The sequence below is a fragment of the Anabrus simplex genome, chromosome 9 (genome assembly GCF_040414725.1).
Source record: "Anabrus simplex isolate iqAnaSimp1 chromosome 9, ASM4041472v1, whole genome shotgun sequence".
Taxonomy (NCBI): Eukaryota; Metazoa; Arthropoda; class Insecta; order Orthoptera; family Tettigoniidae; genus Anabrus; species Anabrus simplex.
Window position 1 is genome coordinate 51,452,967 of NC_090273.1, and position 22,951 is coordinate 51,475,917.

Below are 22,951 nucleotides of genomic sequence, written 5' to 3' on the forward strand. Positions count from 1 at the left end.
ATGTCATCATCAGCCATGAAATGAATCACAGATATATAAGCAATGACATAATAATAAAAAATATTGTGGATACATACTAAAATATGATCATTAAAAATCTTTAACCGTCCATTCACACCATGTGTTAAGATAAATCACCATAACAGAAGAGCAACGGCATCATAATTAAATCTGGCACAGTGACACATTGAAGTATGCATATAGTCTCTCGCTATTCAAAGAATAAAAGAAGGTTCTTCAATATGTAGTCTTTGTGCATCTGTTTAATAGAAGGCTCTGACAGGCTTCCAAAGTAAAGAGTCATTTAAAACACTCGCACATGCTATGCGTTAATCAGAGCGTCGAGAACTTATTTGAATCACTTGGTATGTAATTTATACCTGATAAATTTTTTTAACACTGTTGAATATGAAATCAGTCAGTGATAAAAGACGTTAGTCTTGTGAGAAGGAGATATGAAATGTTATATGTGGTAGGTCTGGAGGGGAGAAGGCAGATTGGGGGAGGGAGATCTTGTTAGGGGAGTAGTATAGGGTACTATGTATCACGCTAAATATTGACCTCCTATTCGGAAGATTAAAATACTTCAATACTTTAATTAAAAAATCAAACAGAATGTTTGTTTTTTCTGAGATTTCGTTCAGATTCGAATTGGAGTTGAAGGACTGGTCTAAGTGAATGAAGCAATTTTCTGTGATGTCAAGAATAGGGCCTTTGTCCATATTCATCAGCACCTCTATATCTTGTTGTATGTTACTGAAGCTATGTTTTGAATCTTGAATGTGCTGGCCAACTGCCAGCCTATATTTTGTAGCATTGACATGTTCTTTGTATCTGATTTTGAAGTTCCTCCCTGTTTGACCAATGTACAAGGATTTATAGTTTTGACATTGGAATCTGTAGACTCCTGATTTTTGGTAAATGTTAGTCTTGTTAATTGAGCTGGTATTATAGATGATATCCATATTTCTGTTGTTAGTTCGATATGCGATTATGGTGTTGTGTTTCTTCAGAATATTTGTAACAACGTAAATATCTTTGTTAATGTGAAGGTTGAATAATAATCAGGTTTAGTTTTCTCTCTAGTTAGAGTTGAATTTAGGCGATATTTTCGTTTGTTGATAATGCGCTCTATAAATGTATTGCCGTAACCGTTATATTTGGCTATGAAGCGGATTGTATTCAATTCTTTATTTAGATTTACTGTATTAAGTGGCATACTGAATGCCCTGTCTACCATACTGTTGTAGGTAGCATACTTGTGTGCTGTGGGATGAAACGAATTTTTCTTGATAGTTGTGGCTGTCTGTGTTGGTTTTCTGTAAATTCCATATTCTATTGATGAAGGAAGTCTGTTTAACGTGAGATCCAGAAAATTTATGCTTCTGTTTGTCTCAGATTCCAGCGTGAACTTTATCTGCGGATCAATATTGTTTAGATTGCTAAGAGTGGTGGCTGCATCAGTAATTCCTTCGTCAAGGATAACGAGTGTGTCATCCACAAATCTGGCCCAAAATTTTAAACAGATGCACAAAGACTACATATCGAAGAACCTTCTTTTATTCTTTGAATAGTGAGAGACTATATGCATACTTCAATGTGTCACTGCGCCAGATTTAATTATTTTGCCGTTGCACTTCTGTTATGGCGATTTATCTTAATATATTGTGTGAATGGACGGTTAAAGATTTTTAATGATCATATTTCAATATGTATCCACAATAGTCTTGATTATTATGTCGTTGCTTATATATTTGTGATTCATTTTATGTCTGATGATGACATTTTATGTGTCGAAACCAGTCCCAAGTTGAATAAAAGTTATTAGTAACATCAACACTTAATTAGTATTGAATAGGTGGAACCTAATAGATACCTCATCTCTGTGATCTCAGTTCAATACAGAAACATCAATGAAGCTCATATTTTTGCCTGTAAATGGCGCTGGAATGTGCGAAACAGCATAGATCTGTAATACCTGTGCGAATTTCATTACCTGTGAGTAGTACCATAATGTGTGGAATACCGCAAGTCTACGCTACTCTTGATTAGTACCGTTACATGACAAATACCATTGTTCTACTTTCCTAGTGATAAGTACCATTGTGAGATGCCGCTGACTTGGATTTTGGACCCCTTTCGACTATGAGTATCATCGATCAGTATTGTGCTATAGAAGCAGTCCCTTGGTCAGTAATACTGTTGTCCTACGCCAGCTTCTGTGCATGTGAGGCACTGTGGGTCAGTTCCACTAATCGTTTTAAATTCATATCCATCCATCCATTCATTCTTCGTCCTCACGTTTTGAATTGTGGTCATTGGAAGTTTTTGGGCTTTTAATTTGTAATTTCACTTCGTCTCATTTCATATCATTAAGGGCTGATGACCTAGATGTTAGGCCCCTTTAAACAACAACAATCATCATCATCAGGATCATCTTTCTGCTCTAGTCAACAGCATTGTCTTGCTTTTCTCCATGCTTATTTTAATTTCATTATCACTCAGCACATCTAGCACATCTCTATTTGCTGCCTACACCACAATGTCATCTGCAAACTTCAGCCACTCGTCCCCATATTTCCCCCTGCCTCTTTTATAATTTCATTCAGTACCATTATGAACAACAGCGCACTTCCCTGTCTTTGTCTGGTTACATTCCAAAACTATTTTGTTCTATCCACTGCTGCAACAATTGATGTTATAAGTATTGAGACATTTTGAATATCACAGGTGAGGTGTCCACCTCTCTGTGTGCCCATGATTGCTGGATCGAATCATGATGCTGTTGATCACCCAATAAGGTGGCTTAAATGTGAGAAACTGAGATCGGTAAATCTATTACTATAAGTAATGGAAGGGAGCTGTCCTTTTTTTATCATTTTTCTATACATCCAGTAGGAATTTAAATTTCTCTTTAATTGTCCACCATTAAATATGGTTATTGTGCATTATGAATAAAAAGTTAGGAAAATATGAATAACAAAAATTATTATAGATCATGGCATGTGATGTTTTGTCCAAGTGTCAACCACGCAGTGTGGTGGGAATTAACTTCGACCTCTTGGTTCATGGTTCACATTTCACTATTACATTGGTGCCTCACGGGCTTGTGCTGGGTGCATTTGTATGTTGATGAAAAAGATGTGATTTACAGTGTTCTTTCCTTGATGGTACTCGGGTACTGCTTTGTTTGACCTGCATTTTCTGGAATGGAAGGAAGTTGCAGGGTCCATATCAAAAGAATGGGGGATGAATCATTTTATTTATGAATAAAATTTGTTGATGAGAAATAAGCAAGCCAGTGCATTGTTATGGTGCAGTAACCCATTCTTATGTTGTGAAATATTGTGAATATGTCTTTAAATATCCTAAATTTCTGGCTGCCTCAAACTAACAAACACCTGAAAGCTATACCACACTTGCGGCATAGCTCAATCTTGAATATGATGGCAAGTCGGAGCTGAAACTGAAAAACTCGGACAAGAGGTGGACATCCTCTCCGTGGCCATGAAATAGTACAACAGTGTTTCAGGTCACAAGGGAGTTTTATCAATAACACAAAGATAGCTCCATCCACACAAAGAGTTCTTAGGAATCAATACTGGCAGCAACAGTCAAGGCTGTCAGATTGGAATCGGCCAACAGAAGGAAGTATAGCACACACTTCCCAACTGTGGACTGTCTGGAAGACCCTTAACAAGATAGGAAATGGAATCAGTCAGTCAGTCACCACTGATCTGCATTTAGGGCAATCGCCCAAGTGGCAGATTCCCTCCAATTGCTTATCTAATCTTTTCTTGAATACTGAGTGACTGGCTGCGTAGTTTGAGTCACGTAGCTGCTAGCTTGGATTCTGGAGATAGTCGGTTCGAAACCCCCTGTCGGCAGCCCTGAGGATGATTTTACCGAGGGATCTGGCTGCATGGTTAGGGGCAGCAGCTGTGAGCTTGAATTCGGGAGATAGTGGGCTCAAGCATCACTGTCGGCAGCCCTGAAGGTGGTTTTACGTGGTTTCCAATTTTCATACCAGGCAAATGCTGGGGCTGTACCTTAATTAAGCGCACTGCTGCTTCCTTCCCACTCCTATTCCTTTCTTACCCCATCATCACCGTGAGACCCATCTGTGTTGATACGACGTAAAGCAACTAGTAAAAACTATGGTTTTCCGTGGTTTCCCATTCTCACACCATGGAAATATTGGGGCTGTACGTTAATTAAGGGCACTGCTGCTTCCTTCCCACTCCTATTCCTTTCTTACCCCATTATCACCGTGAGACCTATCTGTGTTGGTACGACGTAAAGCAACTAGTAAAAAAATGGTTTTCCGTGGTTTCCTATTCTCACACCATGGAAATGCTGGGGATGTACCTTACTTAAGGGAATACCTAGAACCAAGGCTAAGCTCAAAACATGGGGTTTTACACAGAACACAGATTGCAGCTGTGGTGCAATTAAAGATATTGAACCTCTGTTTCACTGTCCAGACTGCCCTGTGAAAACTCAACTTGAAGATTTCATTATAGTCAGTGATAGAGCTATTGTATCTACTTCATATTGGAGTGCTTTCAGCATTTATGAGGATACATGGATATGATCATAAATCATTCCATCGCCACTAGAGGTCACAGAGAATGTGGTGTTAGCTGTTTGCCAGGTAACATTTCTGTACACAATCATTTCAGTGTTAAAAAAATGGAGACACTGACTTTGTTCTACAGCTATTCACTTTCTTCTCACTTCAAGTTTTTGATTTATAGCAATATTGCAGTAACTCTGTTCGGTTTTTGGTGATGGCAGGCTGGCAAAGGGTTGTGACCAGAAAGGTAGCAGCCATGGCCTGACATTTGCCTGATGTGAAAACCGGAACCCATAGAAAACAATCTTCAGGACTGTTGACTGTAGGATTTTTTATTCCACCACCTTCTGAATACAATCTTACAGCAAATAGCTCCCGTATCATGTAGTGAACTTTAGAGATACAGAATATTTTTGTTTTCATGGTCTTTATTGTATGTTTCACAATACTACCCGTCACCATGACACAACGGCTCTGAAGGACCTTGGCCTACCAAGCAAATGCTGTTCAGCCTGAAGGCCTGCAGATTATGAGGTGTCGTGTGGCCAGCACAGTGAATCCTCTTGGCCTTTATTCTTGACTTGTGTCTGTTATCTCACCATCCGATAGCTCCTCTGTAATTATTCTTCAGTAGGCTGGATAGACTTCAAACCAGCCTTCTAATCCAAGTAAAAATCCCTGATCTCATTAGGAATAGAACCTGGGGCTTCCAGGTAAGAGACATGCTCATTAGTGCTAGACCGTGGGGCCAGCATATACTTTTCCATAGAATCAACCTAAATTTGATGCACATTAGCTGCTTTTTTTTTTTTTTACAGATATAAAGACAGTATCACAACTCCAGAAAAATGAGCATGAGCTATAAATGTCCATGAAACTTGGTACTTCATGCTACTACCACCATCTGAATAGCAATTGTAAAAATTCTGAATATCACCTCATGTACACTACATGATTTTTTGCTAATTATTTTTCCTTAAATAAATCATTTGATTTTGTAACTCTAATACTATTACCTTTTCACTGCTGTTGCAATCATGTTGCCGATGGAAATCATGATTTGGCAGTAATAAGTTCTTGATAAACTTCAGTGTTCACAGTGTAATCTGATTGTTCTATCTCCATGAAAATACAGTTCTAAGTTTCTGAAGTAGATAAGTTGTGAATCTCAAGAATTTTTTGTGTGTATATCATATTACTGATTATTATTGTTTATGTTCCAGGGTTGCTCGTCACCTCTTGTGGTGAAGTTCGCAGACACACAGAAGGAGAAGGACCAGAAGAGGCTTCAACAAATGCAGGCCAATTTGTGGAACCTCGCTGGTGTCAGTATGGCACCCCAATACCTCGGCGTGAGTATAATTGTAACTAATGGAGGCTTAGATTTTTAGAAAATTTATTTTTCATTGTGGATTGTTTTTCACCAGTGAAAAAAATTCAGGAATTCTTTATATCTCTTACCGTGTTTTGGTGGATCGCAGAGGTGAAAGAAGGTGCTGGGTGGAATGGGTTTAACTACAATATCAAAAATTAATTAAAAACTTTAACAAAGGTTATATTTCTCTTTAAATCACAAACTTAACAAACTTTTCACTTGGTGAAATAATAAAGTGACAGATACAAATAGCAATCTTGAAACAATAATTCGAAAACCCAAGATTAGGGAATTTTACAGATTTGGGGCGTCAAGCCCTTAGTTTACAAATTCTGAGATACTGGATCCAGTTTACAAAATTTTGCAACATCTCAATATTTAGACAAGAATCAGAATCTTCCAATTTAAGAGCACTATGCTCCAACAACTTTACAGCCTTCCAGAGGCGCACCTCAATATGCAGTTGAATTTCGAAAACACAGGAAAGAGCTTACATGCTCTCCAACTTTAACAAATCTCTTACAGCTTGCTTAGGGCAAACTACCGCTACCCCTTACAATCTCTGGCCTCGCTAGGCACAATTTACAATTTAAAAAAATTCACAGGGGTATCAATTACCCAACCTACAGGGCCTTCGTGGAAAGAAGAACAGGTTAAATTACTGGCCTGAACACAAAATGACTGGAGCGTGCACTCGCACTCCTAGAACTTTTAAAACCCTAATTGGGCTCCCGGCCGGATGATGCAGGGGCTAATCCCAAGCTACAGAGGTGACTAGAGTGGAGATTAATCTAACACTTTACAGAATAGAGGAAAAGTTACAAATCCTGGTCATCTCAAACCAAGTAGAAGGGGAGCTCAAGATGGTAACGCACTCTTTTTTTTTTTTTTTTTTTTGCTAGGGGCTTTACGTCGCACCGACACAGATAGGTCTTATGGCGACGATGGGATAGAAAAGGCCTAGGAGTTGGAAGGAAGCGGCCATGGCCTTAATTAAGGTACAGCCCCAGCATTTGCCTGGTGTGAAAATGGGAAACCACGGAAAACCATCTTCAGGGCTGCCGATAGTGGGTAACGCACTCTCTATCCCCGATTTACAGTTTTAAGAATTTATGAAATTTTACATTAGCCAAAAGAAGGTTTACATTTTCGAAAACGTCTGACTCGTCTGAATGGTCAGCATACTGGACTTCAGTTCAGAGGGTCCCGGGTTTTATTCCTGGTTGGGTTGTGGATTTTTAACCTTCATTGGTTAATTCCAGTGGCCCCAACATCCCTGCAGCTCACACACCACACATAACACTATCCTCCACCACAATATCACGCAGTTACCTACACGTGGCAGATGCCGCCCACCCACATCGGAGGGTCTGCCTTACAAAGGCTGCATTCGGCTAGAAATAGCCACACGAAATTAAAAAATTAAAATTTTCGAAAACAGGTTACATAGTTAGAAATTAAGACCTTTCCCTCGTGTAAGTCTGCGGATGTAGCTACAGAGAGATAAAACTGATGGCCATTACCTAGGCTGATGAACTGCCTGGCGAAGAACTGTCTTAACACACACTCTTAGAAATTCGGCGATCAAATGACAAGGTATCCAGAAAAGCCGCAGCTTATATACCCGAAGGGAAGGTTCGAGAGGATTCTGGACTAATCCGGACACACCCTCTCAATTTTTATTGGACGATTCGAAAGCGACAAGAAGCCTGTGATAGGCTGAAAAATAATTACAGAAATTTGCTATTGGCCAGATTCAAAACTGGCAGAATAAGAAAGAAGTGTTGCCAACCCACAAATAAATGAACGTTGATACAGTTATGAAAACCTAGAAACATAAAACTTCTTTAAATTACAAGTTCTTCCACCTTGCACCAGAGTGCATGACAAGAGTTTTTTGTAATGACATCTATGGAGGAAAGTTTAAACTTCTTGAAGTACACCAAAACAATACAAAATAAATCCAATCAGTTTAGGAAACTTAGAAATAACAAACTTCTCAATTATTCAGTAGTGACATCTTCTGATTACTGTCGCAACTTCCTGCAGAAGCACTTCCACATTTTGTTGGGTAGATAGAGTTCATTAAGGCGCTTCTTTTGAACGCGCGGAGTTGAGGTGTACCTTCTGGTACACAATCAATTGTATTCCTATGTAATATTCCTATGTAGAATGTCTGAATGCTAGGGAAAAAGGAGGACTTGTGTGATGTATTGAGGGCCAAATACGTACTGGGAAAAGGTCATGTATTAGTAGCTGAAACTATTGATTTTTAACATTTATCACAGATCTAAGGGTGAAAAGTGAAGTTTACTTCACAAAACTTTCATTGTCGTAAGTTTGCATTACGACAAGAACTCGGGTTAGGGTTACCACAGATATTTTTTCTGGTCCTTTTTTTTTTTTGTGTATTATATTAATGAATGTTTCTCTATTAACCACATGGAGAATTATTAAGAAATACAAGGTGAGATGGGTAGATCGAATCACAAATGAAGAGATACTGAATCAAATTGGTGGAAGGAGTACGATTTGGCAAAATTTGACCAGAAGAAGAGGCAGAATGATAGGACACATCTTATAGACACCCAGGTCTTGTTCAGTTAATTTTTGAGCGAAGTGTAGGCATTAAATACAGCAGGTTAGATCAAGGTATGAATATGACAAACAGATTAGAGTAGATGTAGGATGTAGTAGTTACGTAGGAATGAAAAGGTTAGCACAGGATAGGGTGGCGTGGAAGCTGCATCAGACCGGACAACAACAACAACATCAACAAGGAAATGCAAAACATGCAGAAATGTATGTCCAGATGATTTCCCTGTGCTATCTCGAAATGTGTTGAAGCAACTGCTTTCCACATATCCTCATGTTATTCACGTGTATTTATTCATAATTGTCATCCTTACCACGAGTTCTTCAAATGGAAATGGAATTGAGAATGCCTAAGAAGAAGTCCTCAATAATTCAGATTATTCATATTATGCAGATTTTTCTCATAATTCAAATTTTTTCAAATAAATTTAGGCAATGTAAATACTGGTGATGACACTTAATTCTCAATCTTCTAAAACAGATAGTGTAATCAGATTCCACAAATCATTCAGTAGGTTTGGACTCGAAATCATTGTGACAAACTCAAAGTAATGTCCTGTGAGATTGAACCTGCTGTGCATATGCCACTAGATATCAACCCTGATGTTGTAACTTTGAAGTCTGTGAAGAAATTCAGATGCCTCGGTAGCACTGCAACGTGCAGAAATCAGTTGAACGTGGAAGTTAGCTGCCATATCAGTGCAGCAGCAGCATCTTTTGGGAATCTTACCAGTGATCTGCAGCTACACACAAAACCAATTTTATAGGGCTGTTTTACTTCTGTATATTTCTGAAAGCAATACCTGGGTCGCTGCAAACAGCATAGTGTTAACCTTGAGCGCTTGGCTTGTGATGCTCCAAATGGCATCACATGATGCATAAGTAAACAGAAGCTTAGAGAAAGGAGTAGCTGCACAGATATGGCAAGTAACACCCCCATATACCTTCTGAAATATTCTTGTTCCATATTCCTTCAGAATATGAAAATGGTTTTGAATATGTTTACAAAGAGCATGTACAAAATGATTTGAAATAATCCTAAAAAGTTGGATTTTTTTAAACCAAGAGGTGAAGAAAAGGATTGGGGCTCAATTCGTTAATGGCTATTAAATCTCTGGGGTTTGATCTGTCATCCTGAATCATCCTGGTGCTTTTAGGCAGGGACTGGGAGAAACTGGATTATCTTTGTACAGAGCTGTTCTGAAACAGAAACTATTAAAGAATCAGGATCATGTGATTTATCGTTATTATTATTATTATTATTATTATTATTATTATTATTATTATTATTATTATTATTCATTTAGGCCTACAATCGACCATGTGGTTCTTAATTCTGGTGAGCTATTTTCTTCTTCTTAGCCCAGTATTCCTTCGTTCTAGCGCTATGGATGTCCATTTCACCCCTACTCCTGCACGCAGTGATTTAGCTGTTAGTGACTGGAGAGAGTCAGATGTCTTGATTAACTTTCCAAACTTATCTCAGCTGTAAATGTCAGTGATCAATGTTTTGGTATTGCAGGTCTTTCCGAACTAAATTTGTCCATTTGGCATTTGTTGCTTTCCCTCTAGATACAGTGTTGAAGATCCTTGAAGTGAGTCTCTGGCTGTCCATCCTGACTATGTGACCATAGAACATTTAGTCTTCTCTTCCTCATAGCTGTTGTAATGCTATTTTACTGTACAGTCCCTTGTTGTGCCTGGTTCTGTACCCATTTCCTTCTTTAATGGGACCCATAATCCTTCTGAGGATCTTTCGCTCTTTCAGTTCCAGTTTTCTGAATTTTGTCCTTTCCGGGTCATGTTTAGGCATTCTGAGGCGTACAGTACAGATGGTCTTACTACGATGTTGTAGTGTCTAATTTTAAGATTCAAGGAGAGGGATTTAGACTTGTATATGTTCTTACAAAGATGATAAGCTCTTTCTAATTTAGTGCATCTACTCTTCATTGCAAGGTCCTCATTAACATTTGGGGTTATCCATTCTCCAAGATATTTGAATGAGTTGGCCTTGTGTATTATTTTGTCTCCCAAAGAAATGAAGTTGGGTGCTTCTCTGATGTTGGTCAGAAATTCTATCTTGTTGACAGCGATCTTCAGCCCTACTTTCGCTGCTATGCGTTCGAGGGAGGATAGCTGGTACGTAGCTTCTTCCATACTTGAAGCTAAGAGTGCGAGGTCATCTGCGAAGGCTAAGCAAGTGACTGTTAACTTCGTCTTTTTTTAAGCCGATTTTTAATCCAGAGTTGTCAGCTAGTGTGTTCGTCCATTCCTGAATGACGTTCTCCAGCAGACAGTTAAACAGGATAGGGGACAAACTATCTCCTTGTCTAATACCTGTTTTGATCTCAAAGCTTTTTGATAATACCCCCTTGAATTTGACTTTGGACACGGTGTTCGTTAGAGTAGCCTTCACAAGATTCAAAGTCTTCTTATAGAGTCCTATTTCAGTCAACGTCTCAAAGAGGGACTGTCTGTCTACCGAGTCGTAGGCCTTCTGGAAGTCAATGAAAATTGCTATATAGGGTGAGGTGCTGAGGTTTTTGTAGGTAAAGATAGTTTTGAGGTTCAGAATCTGCCCTGTGCATGACCTTGACTGCCTAAATTCAGCTTGGTATTCTCCTATGCAGGAGTCTAATTATTGTTATAATATACACTGATGGTAAAAATATCCAAACACCAAGAAGGGGTTGTGCTAGATTAATGAAAGTTAGTATGCATATTTATACATCTGAAAGATGACATAGATTCAGATTTCCCGCAAATCACATTAACACAGCACTAGTAACGGCCCAGTAACATTGCACATCAGGTTTGCTTTAAATACGGGCTGTACTGTGCAAGAGTGTGAGTTACCTGTGAGATTGGACGGAGTGACTGAGTGGATTAAGAATGCCTTTACGATGACAAAGAGCAACAGCTCACTGTGGTTGAACAAGGCCGTATAATAAGGCTACGTGAAGCTGGATTTTCCTTCCGCGCTATTTGCAGAATGATTTGGCAGGAATGTCTCCACTGTGCATGCATGCTGGCATCAGTGGTCACAAGAAGGTACGCTCGCAAGAAGATCGGGCTCCAGACGTCCCCGTGGCACCACCGAGAGTAAGGACCGCTGTGTTTGATGTATGGCTGTGACGTAGCGGACTGCATCTGTAGCAGTAATTAGAGTGGCAGTTGGCACCACAGTGATACAATGAACTGTTCGAAATTGGTTATTTGAAGGACAGTTCCGAGCCAGACTTGACTTCAGTGGTGTTTAAGCGAGAGCTCATTGGAGGAATGAGTGGAGGTCTGTTGTGTTTTCCAATGAAAGCCAGTTCTGCCTTTGTGCCAGTGATGGCGTGTGTTGGTTAGGAAGAGGCCAGGTGAGTGCCTACATTCCACCTGTCTGCGGCGTTGACACACTGGACCTACATTGGGAGTTCTGGTCTGGGGAGCAATTTCTTATGACAGCAGGAGCACTTTTGTTGTTATCCCAAGAACTCTGACTGCAGATGTGTATGTCCGTCTAGTGATTTGACCTGTTGTGCTGCCATGTATAAACACCATTTCCCGGGGTGTTTTCCAACAGGATAATGCACGCCTCCCATGCCGCTGTTGTAACTCAACGTGCTCTACAGAGTGTTGATATGTTGCTTTGGCCTGCTTGATCCCCCGATCCGTCCTTAATCAAGCACGTATGGGACATCAACGGACGACAACTCCAGCGTCATCCACAGCTAGCATTATCCGTCCCTATATTGACCGACCAAGTACAACAGGCATGAAACTCCATCCCACAAGCTGACATCTGGCACCTGTATGACACAATGCATGCACTTTGAATGCCTGCATTTAACAGTCAGGCGATTACACCAGTTATTATTTGACCAACATGGCACATTTGTGGTGGCTTTTCTCATGCGGACATTAACCTGTAGTCTTGTACCTTTAATCAATTTAATATGTTACCTCGACAAGTATATTGCCAAAATTTCCATATTCTACATTCCTTATTTCATGGTGTTTGGATATTTCTTTCTGCCAGTGTTTACAGTAAAACGTTGATTAAACATGTCATCTTCAGTGACCAGTCATCTCATGTAATGCATATGTATCAAGAAATATTAAAAAGAAACTCTCTTCTGTATTTTGTAATCATATCAACAGTTAATCTACAATAGATGGCAGTAAGTACTCAAGTTACACTCATACCTTAACAACAGGAAGGCTACAAGGAAATTGAGGGTTTCTTTGAATGACATTCCTCTTGAACATTGGCTTATTCCAAAATACCTGGGAGTCATATTTGATTACTCATTTACCTTCAAAACACATTGCTGTAACACCAAGCAAAAGGTCAATGCCAGAAATAACATCCTACGGAAGTTGAAAGACACCCACTAGGGCACAGAGTCATAAGCCTGAGCTCTCGGCTATACTGTTGAAGAATATGCCTGCCCTGTATGGTATAAAAGTATAAATGTAGACTTAGCTGTGAGTGAGACATGCAAGATGATCACAGGTTGTGTGGAGAAGATTCTCTATCTTGCTCCATAGCACCTCCAAATTTCTGTCAAGAAGTTACTGCTGACCATGAATGTCTTAAGGGATGCATCAACAAAGCTTGCCCTCTGTATAGTTATTCACTGTCTCACTCTAGGCTAAAATTTAGAAAAAGGTTCCACCGTACTTCTGAGCCCTTGGAAGGGGTTCGGGTAACGACGACTTCTCCCGTGGAATTTAAATAATCCAGTCTGGATGGAATCACATGGACATCTTTTGGCTGGCTACAGCAAGGACTGGGTTGTATGGAGGTCACTTAGCTGTTTAAAAACTGGTGTTGGCAGATCCACGTTTGCTCTTAAAGGGAGGGTTACATATCTGAAAATACTAAGTTGCACGTGGATGGTCAGGAGCAGTATGTAGGTATATCAATTCATTAATGCTTCACTGATGTCATAAGAAAATGGTGCCTGAATTTCTATGGGACATATAAAGCACATGCACTTAACTAGACTGACCAACAAGTGATGTACTACTAGAAACTCAGTCTGAACCATGGATAGCCCACATATATTGACAAGAGTCAGAGAAGACTTAAAACAATCTGGCAATACTCAGGACACTATATACAACAGGAACATACACACAAACAATGTCGAGAAATGGATGATTGCTAGTGTAAACCATGAAATTTATTTCATGCAATGAGAGAGAGAGCACTTAAGAAGGGGAGAAGAAGAGGAAATTCTCTGCCGAACGAGGACAGCAGGTAAGCCAGAGCAGGAATTCTTATTGGCAGAAATGAAGGGAAGGGAAATCTGGTCCTAAGTAGGCATATTAGTTTATAATACAGTAATAGAAAATACAAAGTGCATCTGTGGTGTAGAACAGTCATTGTCAGATCCCCCTGTGGGTGGGGGATGCAGATGAAGAATACACCTATGGTATGCTTGCCTGTCCAGTGAGATGACAAAAAGGGGCAACCACGCGATGATGGGATTAGAACCATGAGACTACTTGTGATTACTACCATAACATGAGGAACACCATGGGTTGATGTTACTTGCGATTGGTACCACCATGTGAAGAATGCCATGGGTCTACGTTACCTAGGAGCAATACCATTATGTGAGAAACACATACTGTGATTAATACCACCATGTGGATCCCATCAAGGCAGGGAAGCGGGTGCTCAGCTGCACAGACTAGCGTCTAGCGTCTAGGTGCCGAGGGCTGCACTCAATTGGGTTGGTTCCACTGTGTTCAGAATGGGTCTGCGTTACCTATGAGTAGTACCATTATGTGAGGAACAGCATGCGTCTGTGTTGCCTGTGGATGGTACCATCACGTGTGACACACAGTGGGTCTACATTGCCTATGATTAGCACCATTAGGTGAGCATTGCTATGAGAATACATAGCCTGTGATTATTACCACTAGGTAAGCAAAACCATGAGTATACATAGCCTGTGATTAGTACACTATGTTACCAACACGATGGGTTTGTGTTACCTGTGAGTGGTGCCATTATGCGTGACATACCATGGGTCTACATTGCCTGTGATTAGAACCACTGCAGGAGGAATGCCATGGTTCTGGTTTACCAGTGATTAGTACTATTATGATGGGTTGGTGACCTGGATTTTGGACCCCCTGTGGAATACAAGCATCATCCCAGAAAATACGGCATTGTGAATTGGATGCCGTGATGGTTTTGAATTCATGGTCATTTTTTCATCATCGTTCTTTTTAGTTTTTAGTCAGTGGATACATTTTGAAGTTTCAATTATTGTTTCATTTCGTTGCACCACATACCATTAGGGGCCGATGACCTTAGCTGTTATTATTATACCAAATGAGCTGGCCATGTAGTTAGAGTTCTTGTAGTTGTGAGCTTGCATTCTAGAGATGGTGGGTTCATATCCCACCGTTGGCAGCCCCGAGGATGGTTTCCATGTTTTTTTTTCACATCAGGATGTAGCTTAATTAAGGTCAGTCCACTACCGTCTCAATCCTAACCCTTTCCCATACTTGCATTGCCGAAAACCTTTGATGTGATAGTACGACATTAAACCACTAGCAAAAAAATAAATGTGCCAATTAGGTTAGAAGGTTCCTGGTATGATAAATTCAAAAAAAAAACCAGTTAGCATTGTGTTATATGTGTTATACTGATTTCTTTTCAGCTTCTCCAGCAGATCCAGGCATCAACAGGTGCCACGGCCAATGGTCAGCCAGCTACTGCCAATCTGTCGGCCCTCAGTACCATGCAGCAACAGCTTTTGGTACAACAGCAGCTGCAGGCAGCACAAAACTCAGGTTTGTTTACATTTATTTATCATCACATTGTTTCATATTACTTGTATAATATTTAAATGCAGGCAATTTAATTGCAATTGCTATTGAGGAATAGACCCTATGAAAACTAGTCTTATTTTAGACCACAGACAGATTCTGTTTGGAATAGCTTTTCAGCATGTCAAGTAAATGAGATATTCTTCTGTAAGAACAGTCTGTAACATCTTGTACATCTAAAGCAGCATTTGATGAGTATAAATGGAAGAAGTTTTGACTCTCCTAATGTATTACATCATAAAGGGGAGATTACTGCCAATAATCATGTTATTTATGTTGAAAATTTGACTCTGAGTTTGTGGTAGAATGAATTTTTGTTTAAAAGGAGAGGTAGAGCAAGATCTTCTGTCATTATTATTAATTTTATTTGGGTTGCGACATGTCCATTTTTTTATACATCGAGTTGAGCCTCTATGGACTGCGTGGTAACAACCAACTTCATTTTAGTGTCTAGGTCTTGTTCTTGTTGCGGGTTTGACTTCCTGCCAGTATCTTCTGAGCCCAGTGACGAGTGCCTGTTTATGCTCTTCAGACAAAGGTCCTTTCCGTCTTCTGGGTGTTTGATCATTTCGATGATGAAACCCTGTTCCTGTTACGTATCCAGCTATTGAGTTTAGGACAAATTGACAAATACTACCACGCCTGTTCAGCCTGATTCTGCTAGACGGAAGTGAAAAAAAAAAAAGCTAGGAATCGGGGCTATAATTTTCATACATTGAAAGTTATAATTTGTCACACAGTGTTATATAAATATTCACTGCACTCCTGATAATTCCCAGTAATTAAGGCACAAACTTCTGTGGATTATTGAAAATTGTGAATTATTGCAGTTTTTTCCCCCCCACAGTTGAAGGTACTCTCATAGGTTTGAGGAAGATAATAATGCTATGTAATTAGCTGGAAATATTCTTCACATTTATATCATCCTCACTCCATTAGAATTACAATGTTTAAAATGTGAAATATAAGATTTCGTAACATTATACTGTAATACACTATTCTACTGTGGTCAGCTAGGTTTAACAAAATATCTGTTCTTTTCTTTTCTTTTAAGGTTTGTTCATTCTCGTTGATCTTTCATCACATATTTTTCATGAAAACACCTTCTATAAAAGAAAGGTCATCACATCATGGTTTTTCCATGAAAGACAGAAGTGTGTATGGCAGTACTAGCTTGGCTGTGTGTAACGTTCGTATGCTTCGTATGTTGCAGTACTGGTACCTCTATCATTCTCTTCTCCACTTACTGCCCAATCCTGTTAGATATCCTGCTCACGTTGTTGAATGTAGCCTTGATCTTCTTTATTGACCTCTAACCATTCAGTCGCCCGCCTGGTGGCCATAATCTTTAATGAGTCAAGTCTATATGGTCTCAGCTGGTTCAAGTGCCGTTGGGAAAAATAATTTTCACAATCAGAATGTTGGCCGGCAAGACAGAAGAGGTGGTGTTATACAATTTCTAATCACTAGAGTACGTGCCAAAAGTTTAGATTCAATTCCAAACCTCTCCGCAGTGTTCATATGGAGTGAAAACATATGATGTTGATGGTAATTTGTCCGTCTGGTGAGACGAACATGTCCTTGAACACTTCTGACACTAAAAGCCATACGCTAAACTAAATTAATTAGCCATTCAGTCATGTCGCCATCTTTTGCAGGTTGATGATCTTCAGTAAAGACATTTTTACATCGCCACAACAACAGATCAACATGGGGACATAAAATAAAAGGGAGGCTGGGACATCGCGCCCAGCCTCTCTCATCAAAATATTTTTTTCACGCCGTCGCAGGAATGAATCAACACGAGGATATAAAGAAAAGGGAGGCCAGGACATTGCACCCAGCTTCCCTTATCAAAAGATTTTTTTCACACTGCCTCAAGAACGGACGAACAACCAAGATCTTTTAATAAGGACCTTTTTTTGGATCAGAATCAGATGAGCTTTTGAAATCTCATAGTCATCAACAATACCTGCACTGCGGTCAGAAGGGGTCTCCATAGTCAGTTAGGAGTTTCCCAGTACCATGGCAAGTAGAAGGAAGAAGTGTGATCACTCCACTAGTTCATTGGTTCCTCCGCTAGGCCGCTCTCCCAGCAGTATTTGAGCTTGAGCTTACAAGTTAGCATACGAATAAAAGACAATTATTGCATGCAAAATATTATTCTTTTGCTTACCATTCCAGAAGTCAGTTGTCAGATAGTTTAGATAGCTTCGGGTAGACTTTGTTGTCTTAGAAGATGTAAGTTCCTTTCTCATCTGTCTTGTTACAAAATAAAATCAACATTTCATGTAATGTAACACAGATTTAGGGATAATATCTGCAACATCATCATCCCAGTCTCCTAATTCTTTTGAATTAATAGTGATACTGTGCAAACTGTTCAAACACTCGTAAAATATATCGCCCCATAGACTTGTCACAGGAGAGTTTTTGTTCCACTACACTTTCAACTTGCATGAACACATTATAAACTGCTCTTGAAGGATGATTGAGGAAAGTGCTGTCAGTGCTGTATTTATTGCTATAGTCCCTAATAAATGTGAGGGCTGCAGCAAGTATTTCTGTAGGCTTTCCCTGAAGCAGGCTGACACATTTATGACATTTTGTGACCTTGGATACATTGCGTACTATATATCCTCCCAGATAATAAATCAAACACCCCTTTTGCAAGACTGCGGCTATCACTGTTAGGCATAGATATCAAGGATAATTAAATAAAAAACCACCTATTCAATACTTTCCACGTTTAATGTGGTTATTATCTACATGATTTTATGTAGACTCATTTGGTCAGGTACATGTTTCACCCATTATTTTGGGCATCTTCAGCCTGTAAACAACCTTTAGGTCAAGGTTTGGGACCTTTTTAACTAATATAAACATACTAATATATACACTATATACAACATATACATTATATACAATATATACAAACATAAGTCAATACAGTAAAGTTTTTTTGGTCCTAATCTATTTAATATGGAAAATGTCCAAAACTAAAATGGATCTTCTTTTCGGTGAAGAGGATTGCAAATCGGGGTTTATGTGACCCCTATACCATATTAAGTACTTGACGTATCGTGTCTGGTGACAGGATGTGTCGTCAACAATAAGTGGAGATTTGAACTGATTGTAGGTTGGTCAAGATTGAAAATATAAATTTAAATTGAATGTGTTTTAACTTGGCAGTTCTGGTTAACTTAAAATGTTCAAAACTAAAAATAAAATGAAACGGATCTTCTTTTTTCTTCTTGAGAAGGGGTGATATTAAAACTGGAGCTTGTTTGACCCACGATTTTCATTTTCATGTTCTTGACGTAACTAATATTTAAATGTGTTGTCGTGTACAAGTGGAGATTCAAAAGCCGATTGTTGTAGGTAGACTGGTCAAAAACGTTGTGAATGAAACTGTTAGCGTCTTGACTTTGGGTCTCATGTAACGTCAAGGAATTGACAAGAGTACAATATTTAGCTGTTTCCAGTAAGAGGTCATCCATGTTCTCAGTGAAGTCTAGTGCTTGTCTTATTTTCTTTTAAGCATTTTCTACTACAGCCTTATTTGTCTCTTCTGTCTTCTTAGCCAGTGTTCTCATTTGATTGACGAATGATGTCAATGTCAGTTCAAATTTGGGCTCACATTTACTACCTGATGACAGGGCAAGTTTGGTTGGGATATAAATAGACTGCAACATGTGTAAATTCAGAAAATCTATTGTTGAAGGGTGGTTGCCACAACTTAATGAGTGTAGTATACCAAAGTGCTGTTATCTTGATTAAATTTGGCTGTGAGCACATATCGGAATCCATTATTCCATAAATACTCGGACACCTGTATGGTGCTCTCAATTGTTACTCTTAGGGATTCAAGAGTTCTTTCTGAAGCAAAAGTATTATTCTTCCCGCTGAGGTTATCTCTCCATTTTATTAAGGTTTGATGCCCTACTGAATCTTTATAAAGAGCCCCTGCTGGTGTAGATGTATTTAATACATTTATTAGGATGTTTAATTCCATTGTGAATGTTTCTGTCGATTCGCTGTCTTCAAATCCCTCAGAGTTTATCTGTCTAAAGAACTTTATGCCATTTGCAACAGAATTACTAAATAACTGAAAAGCAAGTCTCACGTTCATGCGCTGAAATGAAGTGGGGTCTACATGTGCTGATGTTAGCTTGTGGCAAACTTTCAAACCTGAAAATTTATGGCAGTTATCCATTTCAAAAACTTGTCAGAAGAATTTAAAGTCCACAACTTTATTATTGTAATAGACTTGCCTTTTCTATCAAAGGGTAGGAAGGGTCCACCTATTCAATACTATTAGCTTGTATATTGTCGTATAAAACTGGGACTAGTTTCGACTCCATATGTATTGGGTCATCTTCAACCACACTCCAATTGGAAGACATAAGCACACATATAACCAATAATGATATCAAAATCAAAATCTCTTTATTTGCAAATGAGGTGTCTACCTCGGTGGCAAATGGTACACTAAAATACATTATTGTCAAGCACTAAATTTTAAATTAACAAGAGAAGAAAAACATTTTTCTAGAATACAATAATATACAATTTATGCTAACAATTTTTTTTCTGTTAAACAAACAGATCATCCTTAATAGATTTATATTGTTTACAAAATTCTACTTATAATATCTCCTATACTTACAAACATAGTCAACTCATATACAGTATGTGAAATTACTTCAAATAATACTATGCAACTGGTATAAGATTAAAATTTACATTGCATTTATTTACTTTTTTTTTTTTTTTAAACCCATTTTGGAACCTAAGTAGCATAATGACCTGCTGCGTCTTAACCAGAGCCCCCTTATGTCACCACTTTTCAGAGTTCCTGAAGGGCCTTCACAGCTACCGTAGTGGTCCCAGGGCCCTCGAAGTCCCCATTGTACTTCACCCCTACAGGCAGTCCCCTACTTTGGCTGTCCAAACTCCATGGACCAGGGGATGGAATTAATTTTTTTTAACACACATTTTTTATTTACAATAGCCTGCACTGGTCGAATGCCCTCTAACATTTCATTTATTTTCCCTGTTGCTGTTTATTCTCTTCTTGAATACCTGTACAGATTTTGGAAAAGGATCAAACACTACCCCTGGTAAACTGTTCCACTCCTTCACGCCCTTCCCAATGAATGAAAATTTACCCCAGTCGCTTCTGCTAAAATTCCTTCTAATTTTATACTTGTGGTCAGTTCTGCCAGTATAATTATTTTCCAACTGAAGCCTCTCCCGGATTTCTCCCCATGCTGCTTCTCCTGTATAGGCTCTATATAATCCTATAAGTCTAGTTTTCTCCCTTCTCTTACTTAAAGTTTCCCACCCAAGTTCCTCTAACATTTCTGATACACTACTGTTTCTTCTGAAATCCCCTGTTACAAATCTTGCTGCTTTCCTCCGCACACTATCTATTTCTTTTATTAGGTATTCTTGGTGAGAATCCCAAACACTGTTTGCATATTTCAATAATGGATGAACCATACTTAAGTAACTTTTTTCTTTTAATTCTTTGTTGCATCCTTTAAGTAGCCTCATTATGACATGTAACGATCTGTATGCTTTCCCAACAATGTCATCCGCATGACCCTTCCAGTGCAAATTACTTTCAAATCTCACAACTAAGTATTTGCACTTGCCATCTTTTGGGATAACTACCTCATCCAAACTATATTCAAATTCAGTTTTAAAGCTTCTGTTTGTAAATGTTGTAACAGTTGATTTGCCTCCATTAACCTTCATTTTATTTTCTTCAACCCATTCTTGGATGCTCTCAAGGTCCTTTCGTAATTCTGAACAATCCTCAATGTTATTTATTTCCCTATAAACAATTATATCATCTGCATACAATCTTATTTTTGATGTTATATTGTTCCCTAAATCATTTGTGTATATTAAGAAAAGTAACAGACCGATTATACTACCCTGTGTGATTCCCTTCCAAACTTTCTCTTCCTGTGATATGTTATTTCCTACTTTGACTTTCTGAACCCTTGAGTTTAGGAATGTTCTTATCCAATGTATAACCCTTACGTCCAATCCTATTCCCTCCAATTTCTTTAATAATATTCCACGTTCCACTCTATCAAAGGCTTTGGAAAGATCTATGGCTATGCAATCTAACTGGCCTCCTGAATCCAACTGATCTGATATGTCCTGCTGAAATCCCACCAGTTGTGCCTCACAAGAAAATTTCTTTCTAAATCCATACTGGCTCCTCATGAATCAATTTTTATCATCACATATCCCTGTGATGTACTTTGCTATTAAACTCTCCAGTATTTTACAAACTATACTGGTCAGGCTGATTGGTCTGTAGTTCTCTGGTTTCCTTTTATCACCCTTTCCTTTATAAATTGGTATTATTATTGTTTCCTTCCATTCTTTTGGTATTACACTATTATTTATGACATAGTCAAAGAGAAATTTTAAATAAGGCACTATATACCACCCCATTGTCTTTAATACCTCGCCAGTAATTTGATCACTTCCTGCTGCTTTTCCTTGCTGAATCAGTTGGATTTCTCTGAAAATATCTTCATTTGTGAATGAGAAGCTTCTTGTTTCCCTCTGTGTCTCTCCCTCTCTATCTTCTGTTTTGGTTTCCAACTCCTGACAATCATCTACTGAATCTCTGAATTCCCTACTAAATAGGTTTGCTTTCTCAGTATCTGTTAAACAGTGTTCACCCCCTTCTCCCACCATTGTAGGAATTTGGATTCCTTTTCCTTTTTGATTCCTGATATATGAATACAGTTTTTTCCAGTTCCCTTTGTGGTCATTACCCTCTTGAAGTATGCCATTCATATAATTCTCTTTTGCTTCCCTTTTCATTCTATTCAGTTCCCTCATTAGCTGCTTTCTAGTTTCTCTACTCTCCCTACCCTCTTTGATTTTCCTGTTTACTGTTCTACATTTTCTTTTTAATTTTCTTATTTCCCTTGTATAATAAACAGGGTCTGAGGTCATTTTACCCTACTTAACAGGTACAAATCTCTTCTCTCCTTCCCAAATGATTCCTTTAAATTTAGCCCAAAATGTATCCACATTACTCCCTTCACTTATCCAACAACTGAATTGTGATTTAAGGTAAGTTCCAAATTCATCAACTTTAGTTTTTCTGTATAATTTCTTGTCTTGTGTGACCCTCTTATTAAGCATTTTTGGTACAAGTCCTACATCCATTATTACAGCCTTATGGTCACCTATTCCTTCAATTACCTCAGTTTTATCAACAATTTCCCATGGTTTAACCAAGAATACATCTAGCAAGTTGTTGAGATGAGTCGTTTCTTGTACTACTTGTGTAAATCCTCCCTCCCAAATTAACTTATTTGCCAGTTTCTGTTCATGGGCTTCACTTGCAGCTCCATTCCATTCAACTTCAGACAAGTTTAGATCTCTCCCAATTATTACCATATCATTATTATTGTTTTTATGAGTATAATCTATTATTTTCTCAAATATTTCCATGCCTCTTTCCTCTCTTCCAGGCCTGTATGTTCCTATAATTCCCACCTCCTTCATATTATCACAAATTAATT

General features: G+C 38.7%; 1 protein-coding gene across 6 annotated transcripts in view; it reads left to right on the plus strand.

The window, feature by feature from the left end:
• The window catches only part of LOC136881281 (CUGBP Elav-like family member 2), a 1,536,179-nt gene that overhangs the window by 1,412,167 nt on the left and 101,061 nt on the right, over positions 1-22,951 (plus strand). For all 6 annotated transcript variants that reach the window (XM_067154068.2, XM_067154069.2, XM_067154070.2 and 3 more), the window contains 2 exons: positions 5,800-5,928; positions 15,218-15,350. In XM_067154068.2, coding sequence (XP_067010169.1) covers positions 5,800-5,928; positions 15,218-15,350 — 262 coding nt within the window. The remainder of the gene's footprint in view (positions 1-5,799; positions 5,929-15,217; positions 15,351-22,951) is intronic.